Source organism: Eurosta solidaginis, chromosome 4 (assembly GCF_040869045.1).
Source record: "Eurosta solidaginis isolate ZX-2024a chromosome 4, ASM4086904v1, whole genome shotgun sequence".
NCBI lineage: Eukaryota > Metazoa > Arthropoda > Insecta > Diptera > Tephritidae > Eurosta > Eurosta solidaginis.
Genome location: NC_090322.1, coordinates 18,690,834 through 18,710,926, shown reverse-complemented (window position 1 = coordinate 18,710,926; position 20,093 = coordinate 18,690,834). Strand labels below are relative to the sequence as shown.

General features: G+C 42.7%; 1 protein-coding gene across 1 annotated transcript in view; it reads left to right on the top strand.

Moving 5' to 3' along the window:
* The window catches only part of LOC137248418 (zinc finger protein 721-like), a 203,734-nt gene that overhangs the window by 76,071 nt on the left and 107,570 nt on the right, over positions 1–20,093 (top strand). The window contains exons 10-11 of the mRNA XM_067779356.1: positions 19,117–19,257; positions 19,341–19,628. Coding sequence (XP_067635457.1) covers positions 19,117–19,257; positions 19,341–19,628 — 429 coding nt within the window. The remainder of the gene's footprint in view (positions 1–19,116; positions 19,258–19,340; positions 19,629–20,093) is intronic.

Below are 20,093 nucleotides of genomic sequence, written 5' to 3'. Positions count from 1 at the left end.
CTGCGTCAACTGGCAGCCGATGGTAACATTGGCATCCAATCACCTTACTTACTTACTTAATTGGCGCTTAACCGTCTAAACGGTTATGGCCGTCCAAGAAGGCGCGCCAGTCGCTCCTTCGCTCCGCCAACCGGCGCCAATTGGTCACACCAAGGGAGTTTAAATCGTTTTCCACCTGGTCCCTCCAACGGAGTGGGGGCCGCCCTCTACCTCTGCTTCCATAGGCGGGTTCCGATAGAAACACTTTCTTGGCCGGAGCATCATCTTTCATTCGCATAACATGGCCTAGCCAGCGCAGCCGCTGCGTTTTAATTCGCTGGACTATGTTGATGTCTGCGTATAGCTCGTACAGCTCATCATTAAATCTTCTTCGGTACTCGCCATCGCCAACGCGTAGAGGTCCATAAATCTTTCGAAGAACTTTTCTCTCGAACACTCCCAAAGCCGCTTCATCTGCTGTTGTCATGGTCCATGCTTCTGCCCCATATAGCAGGACGGGTACGATAAGTGACTTGTAGAGTATGATTTTCGTTCGCCGAGAGAGGACTTTACTTTTCAATTGCCTACCTAGTCCAAAGTAGCATTTATTGGCAAGATTGATTCTTCGCTGGATTTCAGTGCTGATGTTGTTGCTAGTGTTGATGCTGGTTCCCAAATAAACGAAGTCTTTTACTATTTCGAAATTATGGCTGCCAACAGTAGCGTGGTTGCCAAGGCGCATATGCGCTGACTCTTTGCTCGATGACAGCAGGTACTTCGTTTTGTCCTCATTCACCATCAAACCCATCTTTACCGCTTCTTTTTCCAGCTTGGAGTAAGCAGAACTAACAGCGCGGGTGTTTAGGCCGATGATATCAATGTCATCAGCATATTCCAGTAATTGCACGCTTTTATAGTATATTGTTCCAGTGCGGTTAAGTTCTTCAGCTAGTATAATTTTCTCCAGCATCAAATTAAAGAAATCGCACGATAGGGGGTCACCCTGTCTGAAACCTCGTTTAGTTTCGAACGGCTCGGAGAGGTCCTTCCCAATTCTGACTGAGCTGATGGTGTTGCTCAACGTCATTTTGCACAGCCGTATAAGTTTTGCGGGGAAACCAAATTCAGACATAGCGGCATATAGGCAGCTCCTTTTCGTGCTGTCGAAGGCGGCTTTAAAGTCGACGAAGAGGTGATGTGTGTCGATTCTCTTTTCACGGGTTTTTTCCAAGATTTGGCGCATTGTGAAAATCTGGTCGATGGTAGATTTACCAGGTCTGAAGCCGCACTGATAAGGTCCAATCAGCCGGTTCACGGTGGGCTTCAATCTTTCGCACAATACACTTGAAATGACCTTATATACGATATTAAGAAGGCTGATTCCACGATAGTTGGTGCATTTTTCAGTATCCCCCTTCTTGTGGACTGGGCAAAGAACACTTAGATTCCGTCGGGCATGCTTTCGTCCGCCCATATTTTGCTAAGAAGCTGCTGCATGCGCCTTATCAACTCCTCGCCACCGAACTTGAATAGCTCCGCAGGCAATCCATCAGCGCCCACGGCCTTGTTGTTTTTCAATCTGGTTATTGCTATTCTAACTTCGTCATAATCGGGCGGGGGACATATATTCCATCATCATCGATTGCGGGATCGGGTTCTTCATCTCTGCGCGGTGAATTGCTGCCTCCATTTATGAGAGCAGAGAAGTGTTCCCTCCATAATCTAAGCACTCTCTGGACATCAGTTACAAGGTCGCCGTTTTCATTCCTACAGGAGTTTGCCCCGGTCTTAAAACCTTCCATCTGTCACCGTATTTTTTGGTAGAATTTTCGGGCAGCAGCTCAAGCTCCTCGCACTCACGCCTTTCTGCTTCTGCTTTTTTCTTCCTGAAAAGGCGTCTCGCTTCCCTTTTCAACTCACGATAGCGTTCACACACTCCTCTTGTCGCGCTCGCTTTTAACGTAGCCCTGTAGGCAGCGTCTTTTCTTTCGGTTGCAACGCGGCATTCTTCATCATACCAGTTGTTTTTTCGTGGCCGCTGGTAACCAATTTTTTCCTCGGCGGCAGTACGAAGTGCTTTGGAGATATGCTCCCACTGCTCCTGTATTCCTTCAGGATGAGTTGTGCCCTCAGAGAGCAGGTGTGAGAGTCGAGTTGCGAAATCATTGGCATGTCTGTTGTGATTGAAGCTTTTCGACGTCTAGCTTTCCTTGTGTTTTTTGTTCCTTGTTTTTAGCCGCGTTGAGGCGGGTGCGTATTTTGGCTGCAACGAGATAATGGTCCGAATCGATGTTAGGTCCTCGGATCGTGCGCACATCTAAAACACTGGAGGCATGCCGTCCGTCTATCACAACGTGATCGATCTGATTGCGAGTATTTCGATCAGGAGACAGCCATGTAGCTTGATGTATCTTTTTATGCATGAACCTCGTGCTTGATATGACCATGTTTCGAGCACCGGCAAAGTCAATCAGCCTCAGTCCGTTAGGAGAAGTTTCATTGTGTAGGCTGAACTTTCCGACTGTAGGGCCAAAAACACCTTCTTTGCCCACCCTGGCGTTAAAGTCGCCAAGCACGACTTTTATATCATGACGGGGGCAGCGCTCGTATGTGCGTTCTAATTGTTCATAAAAAGTGTCTTTCACCTCATCGTCTTTCTCATCATCCAATCACCTGCCTATACTTATTTCGCTCGAGTGTACCGCCGACTTCATCGTCACAGAAAAACGCACTTTCATAAACTTTAAAAAAGGAAAGTGGGATGAATACAAATCCTTTACAGACAACCGCTTTGCTGCCCTCCCTATCCCGCCTGATGCCCGGCAAGGGGAGCGTGCTTTCCGCAAGGTCATTGAATCCGCCTCGGCTCGTTTCATTCCCGCCGGTAGAATTCCCAAAAACCGGCCCACTTCGCGGCGGAGGCCGCAAGATTAGCGAGAGAACGTGACCTTATAAGACAGCTCGATCCCGGCGACCCCCAAATAAGGGATTAAATCAACGCATCAGATTGCTTGTGGATGAACACAAGAGGGCAAAATGGGAGGAGCACCAAAGCGGTTGTAACCTCTCTGCCGGTGTAGGTAAACTTTGGTCCACCGTAAAGTCCCTATCGATTCCGACAAGGTTTCCATCGCCTTTGGCGATAAAGTGCTGTCGGATGCGAAAAAATGCGCGAGCGCTTTCTGCCGGCAATATATATATAATCCATTCTACGGTCGACAAAGATAGGCGGAGGGCTAACAGACACGCACATAAACATAAATTCAGCGCGTCACCAATTAGTATCACCGCCAAAGAAGTTGAGGATGCCATCGGTCATGGTAAACCATCCAAAGCAGTGGGCCCAGACGGCATAGCCATGCCGATGCTTAAAAGCCTAGGGAAATAGGGTTTCAAATATTAATCACATGTCTTCAACCTGTCCCTTTCCACCTTTGTCATACCCGAAAAATGGAAAATGGCCAAGGTGGTTCCGCTACTAAAGCCTGGGAAACCATCTAACATAGTAGAGTCGTATCGCCCGATATCTCTCCTATCGCCAGTAGCCAAGACGCTTTAAGCCATTTTGCTCCCCTACTTCAAAGCAAATTTGCAGCTAGCCTGTCATCAGCATGGCTTCAGAAAACTCCATAGCACCACCAGCGCGCTAAATCCCATTAGCACCCAGATAAATTGCGGTTTAAATCAAAACCCCCACCATAGAACAGTACTCGTTGCGCTAGTCCTATCAAAAGCTTTTGATACGGTCAACCATGGCACGTTACTGCAAGACCTGGAAGGGTCTACCATTCCCCCATGGCTTAAAAGGTGGACCGCAAATTATCTGGGGGTCGGCAGGCATCGGTGCAATTTAGTAATGAAACATCAAAACCAAGAAGAATTAAACAAGTGGTGCCACAGGGTGGTGCCCTATCCCCACTTTTTTTTTAATTTCTACATATCTAAGCTACCTTCGCCACCAGAAGGAGTTACTATCGTTTCCTACGCCGATGACTGCACAATAATGGCCACAGGCCCAGGCCCACAGATCGATGTTTTTTGCAACAGAATAAACGGCTACCTCCCTGATCTCTCCAGTTTTTTCGCCTCGCGAAACCTGGCATTATCACCGACTAAATCCTCCGCGACCTTATTTACAACATGGACGTCCCAAATGTAGACCGTTTTGAACATCCACGTCGATGGCACCACGCTACCAACTGTCCTACACCCCAAAATCTTGGGTGTGACGTTTGATCAGGATCTACATTTTGGTGAGCATGCAACCGCAATTGTACCAAAAATCCAGAGCCGTAATAAAATCCTCAAATCCTTTGCTGGCAGTACTTGGGGAAAAGACAAAGAAACGCTCATTACCACATACAAAGCAATTGGCCAGCCGATTGCATGCTGCGCTTCCCCTATATGGTCGCCAAGCCTAAAAACTACCCACTGGAAGAAGGTACAGGCCTGCCAAAACACTTCTCTCAGAACCGCCACGGGCTGTCTTCTTATGTCCCCAGAACACCATCTACATAATGAGGCGAGAATACTCCCCATCAGGGACATAAATGAGATGCTAACCAAACGGTTCCTGTTGAATACCCAGAAACCTACAAATTGGACGGACGGGACCTACATGTTTTATGCCGACTCCGAACGGCATCTGCAAGGCAGATGAGTTTTCACTGAGAGCTTTTCATGGCAGAAATACACCCGGAGCGCTTGCCAAACACTGCCGAGGGGCGACCCCGCTTAGAAATGCGATTGGTACCTTTTTTATTTGTAAACTGATACATTTCTTTCTAGGCTCGCGGCAACACTGCCTACAAGTCTCCTCCTCTAATGCTACTACTTTAAAAATACTTTTTTAAATACTTTTATGTATATATTGCAAAATGAATCGGCTTGCATATAATTAAATGTATGTGGAGGCGAAATGAATGTCAATAATGCGCTGCTTAACATAAAGTCGACTTCAGTCTATGGTTAACCCTTTTATCGTATTTCTTGCCAAAAAATGTATGTTTTTGTATTCGTACTATTGCAACACAGTTTGGGAATTGGTTTTCGAGGTTGAGAGAGAATATTTTCATTTCAGTTTTTTAGTGTTTCCGCAACCTTCTTGCGATGAATATCGTTTGAGACGAAGCGTACGATATTTCCAATGTATTTTTTTTATTCCCTTAACACCCCAAAACACACAAACGTCTCACCAAGCACTCGCTGGCACTGAAACTGATTTAGGAGCCGAAAATAGGCCCTGCGCTACAACAACAACAACAACAACATATCAACTAAGTAAGTTAAATCTATCCGATACTCAAATTTGATGTTTATGCGAGCTGGAGGATGAAACGCCGGTTCACATTCTCTGCGAATGCGTCGCTCTGACAAGGCAGAGACTCTCCCATCTAGGTGGTTTGACTCTTAATCCCTATGTGATATGGAGTAAAAATCCTGAAGAGGTACTTAGATACTTCAAAAGCCTCCACATATAAAATTAGGCTGGAAGGTCATGTACAATAGATATGCACAAAGGTCGCAGTGATTTCAGGCCTAATATTAATAATCTCTTTATACATATATCAACATTTGAAAAAAATTTTTAATTTTTTTCCAGTTTTGTTTTCAGCTTTTAGATTTACTCAAATTATAGCAGATCTATAAAACTGTGCAATCATCTGAAATTTTAAATCATTGATTTAAGAATGCTGTTTCTTCATTCATTCATTCCTTGTTAAGGAATTAGGCTTAAAATTTAACCAAGTCTTCATTCAGTAGTGGAAGAAAAAACTGCACTCCTGAAATAATTCGAAGAAAGAATGAAGTAATTGAATGAAACACAAAAATGTTTGCAGCCTTTGCTCATGGTGGAATCACCAGGTGAAGTAAATAAAAAAAGACAGAAAATGTACGCTATCTGAAACGGTAGGGATGTATTTTCGACGGTCAGAAGAGGATAAAGTTTTTACCCGCTTTGAAAAAATAGGAGTACAAAAATAAATACCTTTCTACGAAAGCCATTACCGAAATTTGCTTTGTTCAGCATATCAGTGCCACCTAACGCATATTCAAAATAAACAAAGGACCAGTGCGAGTTTACATTACATTTAGGATCGAATAAAAAAAAATTCAATTTGGCCACTTAAACTGTGATGAGCAGTAAAACTCAATGGATGCGGCCAAAGTAAAGTGACCTCAATTTCAACTGCAGTTGAAACTTTCATTGAAAAACCAGACATAAAAGAAAGATGTGCTATGTTCATCTAATGTTCAAAATATGGACGTATTAGTTTAACACAGCCTTACTTATGGAAGCCAACACCAAAGATACCCAAGTGAACAATCTTCAAATTGTCGAATGACCAACGAAGAATTTACAGCGAAACAATTGACTGCTTACTTCACCTGGATATTCCACCTGGATATACCACTGCTGTGCTTCATATTTTTAGCAATTCACAATATAGCTGTCAAAACGGTTTTTTTGCTCTTGAAAAACTGTGTTTTGCTGAGAGAGGGTTTGGATATAAGCCGAAGATGTTCTTTAAGGTTTGCAGAACGGCAAGTTAAGTTTTTAACTCAGACTTAACCTAACACATGATGGAATCATAGAAGGTGGAGGATGTTTTGACATCTGTCAAATCGACCGCCCTTAGATCCAGGTTATATTTTGGAAGTACATGAGAATGGGGAAGGTACTTAGGTTAGGTTAGGTTAAGAGGGCGTGCGTGGGTGATACCCACACTTCCACTCGGAGAAATTTTTGTCCATTGTGAGTGCCCTCAGTAAGTACAGGGCGGCGGCAAATTCGTTCAGCCCCATTACCTCCTAGCGGTCCTCAACGAACCACTTGCTTTCCCTGATGAACCCAAGAAGAATCGAGACGTCCACCTTCCCAACCTCTGCCAAGCTGTCGAAGAAGCGTGAGCTCAGAAATCTAAGCCTTCTTCTTTGAAGCGCCGGGCATCGGCAGAGAAAGTGGTAGATCGACTCCTCTTCCTCCTCATCCTGACAGCTTCTGCAGAGGGAGCTTGTTGGTATTAGCCATCGTCGGAGCATTGGTGCGATAGCACAATCACCCGTGATGACACCCGTAAGTACCCTCACCGCAGATTTGTTCAGTTTGAGAAGGAAGCTGGTGCCTTTCCTATCCAAGCATGGCCATAAGGATCTTGAGACTTCGCAGTCAACACTATTGGTCCATAGCGAATCCGTTGCCCTGTTCTCATATTCGTCGATTCTCCCTAGGAGACAATTCACCGGCGGTCGGTCGGAGCTGTCCACCTCACTTATGTCTTAGTCGGAACCTTTTCTAGCCATCTCATCCGCGAGTTCATTCCCTTCAATGCCGCTGTGCCCAGGGACCCAGCAAAGGAAGACATTGAGATGACTTATAGAAGCCAGAGAGGCTCTACACCTCCGCACGATGTCCGATTTTATCATGTTGGGCTCTAATGCCCTTAAGGCGGCTTGGCTTCAACAAATATTGCTACATCGGTGTTGGATACCGCCCTATCTTGGAGCCGCCTTGCCGCTCTGTCTATGGCATAGACCTCGGCTTGGAATACACTGCATGCGTCAGGAAGTCGGAATGATTTGCTTAACTGTAGATGAGTTGAGTACATCCCAGCTCCAGTTCCCTTTTCCATTTTCGAGCTGTCGGTGTATGTTGTGATGCACCTGCCATCCCATTCCTCCCTTGAAGGATATCGTATGTTCTGAACCTGGAAGTCCAAAACCTCTGTGATGTGGTCTGTTTTGGATGTTAGGTCGGTTATTATTCGGTTTAATTGCCCCTTCGTTATATCGTCCAGAGTCTTTGCGTGTCCGTGCTTAGTGTTTTCCACATGTTGGATTCTCTTAGTCGTAGAGCTCCTCTAGCGGCTAATCACTGCACAAAGACTTGTAGAGGCGTGAAGTGAAATATTACATTTAGCGCTTCCTGAGGTGCGCTGCTCACTGAGCCTGACATTCCCAGGCATGCCAGCCTTTGTACCTTCCCGATCCTCTGTTGATCACTCTTTTTGTCTAGCGCCTTCCACCAGACTAGAGCTCCATATGTTAGTATCGGTCGAATGACTCTGCTGTACATGCCATGAATGACATGTGGTGCCAGTCCCCAGTTCCGCCCTAAAGCCCTTTTACAGGTGTAGTATGCTGCTAGAACTTTCTTTGATCTCATCTCAGCTTAACTTGGAATCGAGTATAATTCCAAGATATTTCGCTTCCGAAGATAGGTTTAACGTTGTGCCGTTTAGCCTCGGTAAGTTAAAAGAGGGTATCTTTTCTTTGTCGTGAACAGGACAAGTTCGGTTTTTGTTTTTGTCGCTAACAGTTGGCAAGAATTTGCCTGTGATCAGAATCACTAAGTCGTCGGCGTATGCAGCTACCTTTCTTCCTTTTCTCCTACAGAGTTCAAGAATTTCGTTGACCACCAGTATCCATAGAAGAGGCGATAGCATCCCGCCTTGGGGGTGCCTCTGGTGGTCATTTTGCCAATAGAGCCAGTCCCTAAAGTCGCGTTGACAACTCCACTCCTAAGCATAGAATCGATCCATGCAACTATAGAGTTTTGGGTTCCATATGGTGTAAGAGACTTGCAGATGGCCTCCGTCTGCACGTTGTTGAAAGCGCCTTCAATGTCGAGGAAAGCTGCCAACGTGTATTCCTTGCAGCTTAGTGAGTTCTCGATGGCACTGACTGCCTCATGAAGGACACTTTCAACTGATCTGCCTTTTTGGTATGCATGCTGTGCTGCATCTATTTGCCAGATATTGGCATTGTTTCTAATGTGTAGATCGATAAGTCTCTCCAGTGTTTTAAGGATAAAGGAGGAGGGGCTTATTGGTCTATAGTTTTTGGCTTCCGAGTGGTTAAGTTTTCCTGCTTTGGGAATGAAAACCACCCGTACATTTCTCCAGGCTTCGGGTACATAACCACTTGTATGCATCTTGAGAAGATGCCGTGTAGATATGGTATCAGTTCGTCACAAGCGGCTTGTAATATAGCTGGTATCACACCATCCGGTCCCGCCGATTTGTAGGGTTCGAATGATTTTATAGCCCATGATATTTTATCCTGGTCAACGATGTCCGTGACGTCGGTTTCCGGAGGGTATGCGCGGTTTTCTGGCATCGTCATGTCTGTCGTATCCGTGCATCCCGGAAAGTTTGTCTCCATCAAGACCTCTAGAGTTTCCTGACTGGAGACAATCCATGAGCCATCAGACTTCCTTATGCTACTAGGGGCTGAACTAGATCCTAATAGTATTTTGCGAAGTCTTGATGCCTCATTTGTCGTCGCCAAGTTCTCACAGTATCTTTTTGCCTTCTTTATGCAGCTTTTGTATTTGTTAAAGCTACATCTGTAGGCATCCCAGTCCTCTTCCAGCCGGCTATGTTTGGCTTTGTTGGAGAGTTTTCTTGTTGTTGACCTGAGTTGGCTTAGCTCTGTGTTCCACCACGTAGTCCTCGGGTTTGTCAGTGGTCTAGTAAGGGGAAAACAGAGTTCAACAGAGTTTGTCAATATCGTTGTCAGTCGGTTTACCGCTCTGTCTATATTATTAGCTCCCCGTCTGACTTCCATTTCCGTGGATGCAGGCTTGTCAGATACTACTTCAGAATATTTGTTGCAGTATGTTTTTCTTGGATTCCTATATGGCCGGGGAACTTCCACTTCAAGATCGATGTTGAAGAGTACCCTACTGTGACCCGAGAAGGAGCAAGTATCTGACACCCTCCAGTCATCGATTCTTACAGTGTGAGAGTCTTGGCCAGGGTGATATATATGACTTCCTCTCTAATTCTATTCAATTATGTTAGTAGTAAGTAATTAGGTTAGTAGTAAGTAAGTAGTCAAAAATGGACTCACCTCTTGCGTTTGTGTCGCTGCTCCCCCATAGCTCATGATGTCCGTTGGCGTCGCAGCCGATGACAAGGCCGGTTCTATGCGTGTCGGTGGTGGCGTGTCCCCTCGTACGGGAAGTATGCGGACGATAGCAGCAGCTTGCGCCCCCGCGCCGTTGTTCGCATACTATAGTGACGAGGTCTCCGTTGCTACAATGCATGCTCTAATTCTACCCTCTTGTGGTGCAAGTAGACGGTAGCCGTCTAGCCCTAATCTGCAAACCCTGCCCCTAACCAGCCAGGGTTCTTGGATTAGAGCTATGTCCACTCCGTTTTCTGCGATGTATATCGTTAGGTTGAGCGAGGCGGATGCAGAGTGGTGCAAATTAATCTTCACCACCGCGAACTTCTCCCTTTGTGGCAGCTGGCCTGTCAACACGCACAAAGATCTTAAGGGAGCCCAGCCCACACCTAACAATCCCGTTGAGCCTCTTTATCACTTGCAGCGATGTTTGATCGATTGCGATCAGTAGGTCGCTAAATTCCTACTTTTTCAAAAATGCTAAAATACAGAAAGGAGTGTATTTACCTTGATTTTTGCGCAATTTCATCTCAAAAATTATGAAATGAAGATTGCTTTTTTAAAATTTGAAACGTTTGCAGGTTAAACCATTCATTTTGTACCCATCAATTTTGCTGCTAATATTCTAGTACATTTTTGGACGTGTATTAACAGCCTACTCCTCTTCTGGAGTATTAAAGTATATTTTAATATTGTGGCGAGTATGAGTGACACTAAGTGATACTCACATCCCTAGTCTGATGCTAAGTAAATGAAGTCACAACAACAATAAAGCAGACAGTCACTTGTATCTACATAAAGGAATCAATCCTTATGTACATATGTACGTATACGCAGCTGAGAAGCAACGCACAACTACATGCATATATCTGAGATACTCCCGAAAGTATGCAATGAGAGAAGCTATAAAATCGTGCATCTGTAGTTACAGCTGAGAAATTTGATAGCTGATGGCCAACTAGTAGATTCTGGAAATGGAAGCGCCTAGAAGATGCGAACGAGGAAATCAGAGAGTATAAAAGGCGACACCAGTAGAGGCGCAATAATTCAGTTTTGATTAAGACGCTAACTGGCGAGCAATAGCTCGCCATTTTTCCATTATTCAATATTGGAGTTATTTATTCAATAGTTTAGTGATTCGAACTTAGTAGAGGATTGCAAATAAGGGGAATTGCAACTAAATTCGTTACAATATATTACATGATGGGAAAAGTTATTCAACACACAACAGGAGGACGGACAAGGCAGGAGGTATACTAATTTGGTAGAATATTAATTGAGGTTCTGGCTTTAGTCTTGATCCCTTAAAACTGAATTGTTTGAGCTGTGAGAAGATCCGTTTTGGCAACCTAGGGAACGTACCCAAATTACGTGACCCCTTTAGAGGGGAGGGGGATTTCTTAAGGTCACAGGGGGGAGGGGAGGGATTGTGGCTTTGTCACGTAGTAATAATAATCTCTAGAAAATTTTTTTGTGGAATTTATTTCGCGTCAAAAATTTCCATGAAAAATCATCAGAGAAACGTGCACGGTAATGCAGTGGACGACGTGTCTCGCGTGCGACCTCTGCATGGCCTCTCCAGGAGACCAAAATAGATCTTATGTATCGTGGAGCAAAGCGCGGAGTGGATAGACATAGAGGCTGTCGACGAGGAAAAAATAATCACGTCTGAGGAAACTCCTGATGCTTCTGCTCCCATAATCTACGATGTATCCCAGTGGTTTGATGCTGGAAGAGTATTCTTTATAAAGTTGAATTAGATGAAAAGAAATAAAAAGAAAAAAGACTTTATAAATAAAGTTGTTGTTCGAATATGTTTTTAAATACATTTTTTCTTCTTAATATTATTAGCTTGTAATTATATGTACTAGTATTGCCCGTGGTCGAAATTCGACCAACTTGTATTTTTTTCAACTCACTCTATGCATCCAGTGTTGGGGTAGTGCAATAATGCGTTAATAGTTGAGCAGTGAGTGGAAATATAGCAAACTGATCTATCTTACTTAAAGTTCTCATTAAAATTTTGAATTTGACCTAAGACGTTGTAATCTTTGATTGTATTTTCTTAAATTTTCTACAAACTTTTCAAATGTAATTATAAGTTTTGGTATGGAGCTCCTTAAAAAAAATATAACAAATATGTAAAATCAAATGAAACCTACATAGAATTGTGGTGAAATTACTTGAAATTGAATTGAAAATTAGCTTTTTCCACACCACCCGGGAGATACGCCGTTGGCGCGCTACCGAAGTTAGTTTTGGGTGCTCGGTTCCCCAGTAGGCCTATATCACCAATATAAACTACATATATGTACATATATCGACCATTTACCTCAATAGCGTCATAATTCAAAAAACACGAATTTTTAGTTAAGAACGAAGAAATGTGCTAAAGGAATTTAACCTATTTCACACCACCGGTTAGGTATGCAATTGGCGCTTTACTATTACATATATATTTATAATTAATTAAATTAAATTATAATTAATTAAATTAACTAAATTAATTATAAATACATATGTAATATGTAAACGAAAACGAAAATTTCGAATAGAATAGAGGATACCTTCATAAAAAAATAAAATAAAAATATAAAAAAAGTATGAATTGGAAAAGAAAGCAGAGTTTTCTAAACAAATTTAAAATAAATGAAAAAAAAAAATGAAGTACTTAAAGTGCAAAAAAATTAAATGAAGGGAATAAGCAGTTCCATATCAAAACGCAATAAATGCACTTAAATTTTTTCCGCGATTTAATGTTATCATTGTGGGAATATGAAGATTCTAATGCTCGGATATTTAATGTGAGAATTCCAATGTTGGGATGTCTAATTTGCAGATAGTAATATTGAGATGTTTTCTGATATTTTATTTTATTGTATTTTGAAAACCAACTGGTCCAGCCTACTTAAAGTTTCCATTAAAAATTTGGTTTTGACCTAATACGTTATACTTTTTGATTGTGGAATTGGGAGTGGGAGTAGCAGGAGTGGGAGTTGGAATAGTAGTAGGAGTGGGAGTGGGGGTTGGTGTGGGGTGGGGATGGTAGTGGGAGTAGCAGGGGAATAGTAGTGGAGGTAGAAGTAGGAGTAGCGGGAGTGCGGGTGGGAGTGGAGTGGAAAAAGGTGTGGGAGTGGAAAATAGGAGTAGGAGAAGGAATAGGAGAATAAGTGGTGATAAAGGAGGGATGGGGCAGGAGTGGGAGCGCCCACATATGTACAAATATTTTAAATAAAAACAAATTTAAAAAATGCATGTGTATATAGATATAATTAAAATTCAACATATGTATGTAGGTATAAACCGGGGTGTATCCTAAACGGTTAGACCGATCATAAAGTGGGAGTGGGACAGCGAGTGAGCGGGGGAGTGGGAGTTAGAGTAGTAGCAGGAATGGAAGTGGGGGTAAAGAAAAGGGGCGAGGGCAGTAGTTGGAGCAGCCATATAAACGCTTTGACTGATCATAGAGTGGGAATAGGAGTCGGAGTGGGAAAAGGAGTAGGGTAGGAGTGGAAGTAGGAATAGGAATAGAAGTAGGAGTAGCAGGAGTTGGAGTGGGAAAAGGAGTGGGAGTGGGGGTGGGAATAGGAGTAGCAGAAGTGGGAGGGGAATAGGAGTGGGGGGTAGGGTTGGGAGTGGGAATAAGAGAATAGTGGTAGTAGGAGTGGGGGAGTGGGAGGGGGATTGGGAGTAGCAGGGGATGGGCATGGTAGTGAGAGTAGCAGGAGTCGTAGTGGGAGTGGCGGTGGGAGTGGGAGTTAGAGTAGGAGTGTAAGTGCGGGTGGGGCAGTAGTGCGAGCGCCCATATATATACAAATTAAAAAAACGCATGTGCATATAGATATAATTAAAATTCAACTCATGTATGTAGGTATAAATCGGGTTGCATCCTAAACAGTTTGACCGATTATAAATTGGGAGTGGACAGCGAGTGGGTGTGAGAGTGGGAAAAGGAGTTGGAGAGGGGATGGGATTGGGATTGAGAGTAGCAGGAGTGGGAGTGGGAGTAGGGGTAGGTTTGGGAGAAGTAGTGGGGTGGGGGTAGGATTGGGAGTGGAAATAGGAGTAGCAGAAGTTGGAGTGGGAGTGGGGATGTTATTGAGGAGGTAGTGAGTAAGTAGTAGCAGAAGCAGGAGTGGGAGTGGGATTGGGAGTAGGAGTAGCAGGTATGGAAGGGAAATAGGAGTGGGAGTAGGAATAGGAATAGGAGTTGGAGTAGCAGAATTGGTAGTAGAAATGTTAGTAGGAGTGGGAGTTGAATAGCGAGTAGGAGTAGCAGGGGGTGGGCATGGTAGTGAGAGTAGCAGGAGTTGCAGTTGGAGTGACGGTGGGAGTTCGAGTAGGAGTATAACTGGTGATAAAGGATGGGTGGGGCAGTAGTGGGAGCGCCCGTATATGTACAAATATTAAAAAAAAAAAAACAAATTTAAAAAATGCATGTGCATATAGATATAATTGGCAGTGCTATTGGGAATGGGAGTAGAAGTGGTAGTAAGAGTGGGAATAGGAGTATCAGGAGTGGGAGTGGGATTGGGAGAGGAACAGGAGTAGGAGTGGAGTGGGATTGTGAGTGGGAGTAGGAGTAGCAGGAGTGGTAGTAGGAGTGGGATTGTAAGTGGGAGTAGGAGTACACGAAGTGGTAGGGGAATTGGAATGGGGATAGGAGTGGGATCAGAATAGGTGTAGTAGGAGTGGGAGTGGTGGTGAGGGTGAGAGTGGGGGTGGAAAGGATTGGGAGTGGGAACAGGATTAGGGGTAGTGTGGGCAGGAGTGGGTGTTGTCAGGGGCAAAAGGATGGGATTGAGAGTGGGAGTAGGAGCATCATGGGATTAGCAGTGGGGGTAGGATAGGAATTAGGAGTAGAAGTAGTAGTAGTTGTAGGAGTAGAAGTAGGAGGGGTGGGATTGGGAGTTGGAGTAGCAGAAGTGGGAGGAGAATAGGAGTGAGGGTAGAAGTGGGAGTGGGGATAGGTGTAGCAATAGTGGTGGAAGGAAGGGGGAGTGGGAATAGGAGTGGGAGTGGGATTGGGAGTAGGAGTAGCGTGGGGTGGGCATGGTAGTGACAGCAGCAGGAGTTGCACTGGGAGTGGCGGTGGGAGTGGGAGTTAGAGTAGGAGTATAAGTTGGGATAAAGGATGGGTGGGGCAGTAGTGTTAGCGCCCATATATGTAAAAAATAAAAAAATGCATGTGCATATAGATATAATTAAAATTCAACTTATGTGTGTAGGTATAAATCGGGTTGCATCCTAAACAGTTTGACCGATCATAAATTGGGAGTGGACAGCGAGTGGGTGTGAGAGTGGGAAAAGGAGTTGGAGTGGAGGTGGGATTGGGATTGGGAGTAGGAGTAGAAGGAGTTGGAGTGGGAAAAGGAGTGAGAGTGGGGGTGGGATTGGGAGTCGAAATAGAAGTAGCAGAAGTTGGAGTTTGACTGGGGTGTAGGGGTAGTAGTATCAGGAGTAGGGGTAGGAGTGGGAGTAGGAATATGAATAGGAGTAGCAGGAGTGGTAGTAGGAGTAGCAGGGGATGGGCATGGTAGCGAGAGTAACAGGAGTTGCAGTGGGAGTTGCGGTGGGAGTGGGAGTTCGAGTAGGAGTATAAGTTGCGATAAAGGAGGGGTGGGGCAGTAGTGTGGGCGCCCGTATATATACAAATATTTTAAATAAAAACAAATTTAAAAAATGCATGTGTATATGTATATATAATTGGTAGTGATATTGGGAGTGGGAGTAGAAGTGGTAGTAAGAGTGGGAGTGAGGGTAGGAATGGGAGTGGGATTGGGAGAGGAACAGGAGTGGGTGGCATTGAGAGTAGGAGTATCAAGGGAAAGGAGTGGGAGTAGGAGTAAGAGGAGTGAGAGTGGGGGTAGGAATTGGAGTGGGATTGGTAGAGGAACATGAGTGGGGTGGCATTGAGAGTAGGAGTATCATGGGAATAGGAATGGGGGTAGGAGTGGGATTAGGAGTAACAGGAGTGGGAGGTGGGTAGGAATTTGAGTGGGATTGGGATAGGAACAGGAGTAGGAGTGGAGTGGGGGTAGGAGTGGAGTGGGGTTGTAGGAGTGGGATTGTGGGTGGGAGTAGTAGTAGCAGGAGTGGAAGTGGGTGTAGGCGTGGGAATGTAAGTGCAAGTAGGAGTAGACGAAGTGGTAGGGGAATTGGAGTGCGGGTAGGAGTGGGAGCAGAGTAGGTGTAGTAGGAGTGGGAGTGGTGGTGAGGGTGGGGGTGGGAAAGAGTGGGAGTAGGATTAGGGGTCGTGTGGGCAGGAGTGGGAGTGGGGGTTGGTAGGGGCAAAAGGATGGGTTTGAGAGTGGGAGTAGGAGTAGGAGTATCATAGGAATAGGAGTTGGGATAAGAGTGGAAGTAAGAGTGGGATTGGGAATAGGAGTAGCAGGAGTTTGAGGGGGACAGGATTAGTAGTAGCTGGAGTAGGGGTGGGAAGAGTAGGAGTAGGAGTGGGAGAGGAAATGGAAATAGGAGAGGAAATGGAAATAGAAGTCGGAGTGGGAGGGGTAGCAGTAGGAGTGTTAAAAGGAGTGGTAGTGGGAATAGGAGTATGGAGTGATGATAAGAGTGGGAGTAGGAGTGGGAGTTGGGGTGGTTTCCAATGTAAGTTGTTTGAACGGGTGGGATAAAATATAAACTTACCTGATGTTGATGATAATATAAATGATATAGAATAATGTATGCGTGTGTGATGTGCTTTTTTTTGCTTATCCTGAAAAATTTGTAAAATTCACTTTCTTTTTACTCCTTCTCCTGGCACGAAGTTTTTCGAAGTGAGGCAGCGGATGACGAAGGCCATAATTTAGTCATTTATTTCATATTTTGAGTTTAACTCTCTCTTTATCACTTAAAACTCAGTAACGATATAGTTGAGTACTTTTAAATAAGTAAAAACCCAACATTCGTGTTACCACCCCTTAAGATTTCGTAGAATATTTGAGACTTTTAGGGATCATAAAATAACGCGGAATTTTTAGGTCTAATAGCACATCTCCACCTAGAGCTTTAATTGAGAAGATTAAATAAATCTCCTATTTAAAGCTGAAGTGTCTCCACTGTAGTTTTAATTTCGTTTTTTTTTTTTTCGTATTAACAATTTATAAAGTGGGGCCACGTATACAGTTTCAAATTTTGTGAAGTTTTTCAGCCAAAAATTTTACATTTTCGAATCAATGTAATGGGCATATTATAATCGAACAAAGTTAACCTAATAATAGATATAGTAGAGTAATATACGGCCTATGCAATATTTCGACCTAAAATCGAAAACGTTTTTGGGTCGTTTCTTTTTCGTTTAATATACAACGTGAAATTTTCCGATTCAATCAAGTTGCATTTAAATAATAATAAACTAAGTTGAAATAAAAGATAATATAATAAAATAAAATAAGAAATATCAAAATAAATTAGCATAAAAGACAATATACAAATTTTAATGTAATATCTTTGTAGCAAATTTATTTATTTTTTGTTCACTATAAGACGTGCTATATCTAAAATGAGCATAAAATCTGGAAATGCAAAAAACATTTGGGTAAAATTTGCAATTAATTGTTATAAATAAATAAATTTATTGAGTTTGAACAAAAGTTGACTCATTATTTCTGATTTCATTTTTTTTTAAATGAAAAACAAAGAATCTGTTAAACAAAGACCTATGCTTATACGTGTAAGTAAAATTTGTCCAAAAAAATAGGCCGGTTAAGTTATTACTTCTCTTTAAAGTTTTTTTGTGCGCTAACAATTATTTTAGAACAATTTTTTAAGGATTTTGGTACAGACCAATATAGGTAATTGGCAACAATGGGAAACAATATTTTATTTCAACAGAAAATGAGCGAAGCAGTAGTTCTCTCACCCTTTGGCGTGTACAAATATATACATATGTAGAGATGAAACATTTGAGCAACGCGACAATTGAGAATTTGGAGCTATGTACTCAGGGGGGTTTGTGAACATAATGCGTCCTACAGATGGCAATTTCGATAGTTGCACAGATTTTCGAATTTACAAAAAACTTTCTATTAATTATAAACAAATAGAGTAATATTTGTTAACAAAAATAGGCCTATGCACTGCGGCTGATCAATACGAATCGATTCATATAACTTTTATATGATTTTACGTATGCTAGGTATGCGAAACAGCCTGTCAATTGATTGTATGGAAATTTTGTTAGCGTATTAATATATAGATGCACGCGCGCTTCGCGTAACGCGGCGGGTGCCGAACTAATAAAAACAAATATAAATCAAATAAATTTTTTTTAAGTTAGCAAAAAATAATTTAAAATCATACTTATGAACTACTACGTGAAAACTGAAGGGGGAGGGGGGTCTTAAAATATACTACCGATGGTCACCGAGGGGAGGGAGGGGGATAAAAAGTTGTAGAAAATGGATCACGTAGTTTGGGTACGTTCCCCTATCTTTGAATTCGACGCTGCGGCGAACTTTAGGCAGGAGCTCCGAAGCCGAATAGATCGTGTAAACATCTGGCCAAGCCTTCGTTGACAGTAAAGATGCCAAGCGAGCAGCATGTGCATGTTCTGACGAGCATAACGTCTTCATTATATGGGGCACGTTGTTGCTTTAACGACAAAGGCAATCCCCAAATGCTTTGGGGGAATGTTGGGTGTTGATAGTCCATTGCCGGGTATAGATTCGGTTCGTTCTATTAGGGTTCTAGCACGACCATCTCACACGGTAGAAAATATTCTAATAGCCATTTACCTGGAAATTATAATCTTGGGCGGCTCACTTATAGATCAATGGGGTCATTGTACAAAGGTGTAATGTAACCATAATCCCCGTGCTGGGCTTTATTTATTTGTATATTTTTTCAGAAAAAAAACGTAGTTTTGTAAAGCGACCACATTCTTATTTGTAAGGGCGTTCAAGATGGCGACGTTAGAGCGAGAAACTGCTTACATCCGTCACCTTCTATCATTCCATCATGACCTAACATGAGGGGTTAAACTCATAAATTTTTTACAAATGTTTGAAATTAGCTCTGAGCTAAAAAAATAACTTGCCGTTCTGCAAGTGGGCCTAAAACCCTAAAAAGTTTTAAGACCGTGTTTAAATTTGAACATACTCGACTTTTTTGTAGCCAAAAAATAGTTAGTTTAGTTACAAAATTAAAATCCTCGCTTCCTTTTAATATCAAAAAATAAACTCGTTTTTTTATTGTCTTAATTACTTGTGTTTTTTTTTTCAGATACAAAAATATACGTGACAAGAACTACCAATACCCGTGCGATATTTGTGGCAAACATTTTAAAACAACATGGGACTTAGATAGACATGAAAGAAGTCATAGCGGCGAAAAGCCCCATAAATGTGATTTTTGTGAAAAGCGGTAAGTTATCATTAAAATCCTAGTCTTAATACGTATATTTCACCAAATTTTTTCTAATTTTATTTTCTGCCTGTATTAAATAGATATGCGCAAGCTGCGCACCTAAGGGAGCATATGCGTTCTCATACCGGTGAAAAACCATATACATGCAAATACTGCGAGCGGTGCATTGCGTCAAAAAAATTACTGAATCAGCATTTACGTGTACATCTGGGTGATAATGTACATAGATGTAAGTTTTGTCCGTTAGCTTTTCGTTTTGCTTCGGAGCTACGGTTACACTCAACTACGCATACAGACGAAGATCCAGAGACGCGTGAGCGAAATATGGCAGCTTTAAGGGAAGAAGAGGCTAAATTGAAAGTAAATAGGTAAAATGGCATTCATAAACTCCGTAGACGGTGATCTTATATTAAGGTTAATTACTCCGTAAAGCGCGGAGTCCGGCCGGTATTGGGTTATACGATCCGTTATCGAAAACAATTTTTTACATCGCAACATCTCTTAAATGGTGGATCGGATTAAGGAAATATGCTAAATAGTGGCTACGTGTACTAATTGCAATTCATTTCAATTTTTACAAAATCATATTTATTGTTTGAGTGAAAGCGTTTTTCTATACGTGATCGTATTACACGATACGGACCCAGATCATAAGAAAACGCTCAACAAGTTTTTATTTTCCCCTTGTCGGCATGGCTTGAAGTAATTTTTTTTTTAAATATCAATTTTGCTTTTTTATTTACCATTTTCTTCACAAAATTTCGTTAAAGATGCGGTTTTCATGCATTATGATCTGGATACCGTGCTTAACTATAAAATACCAAAAATAATTA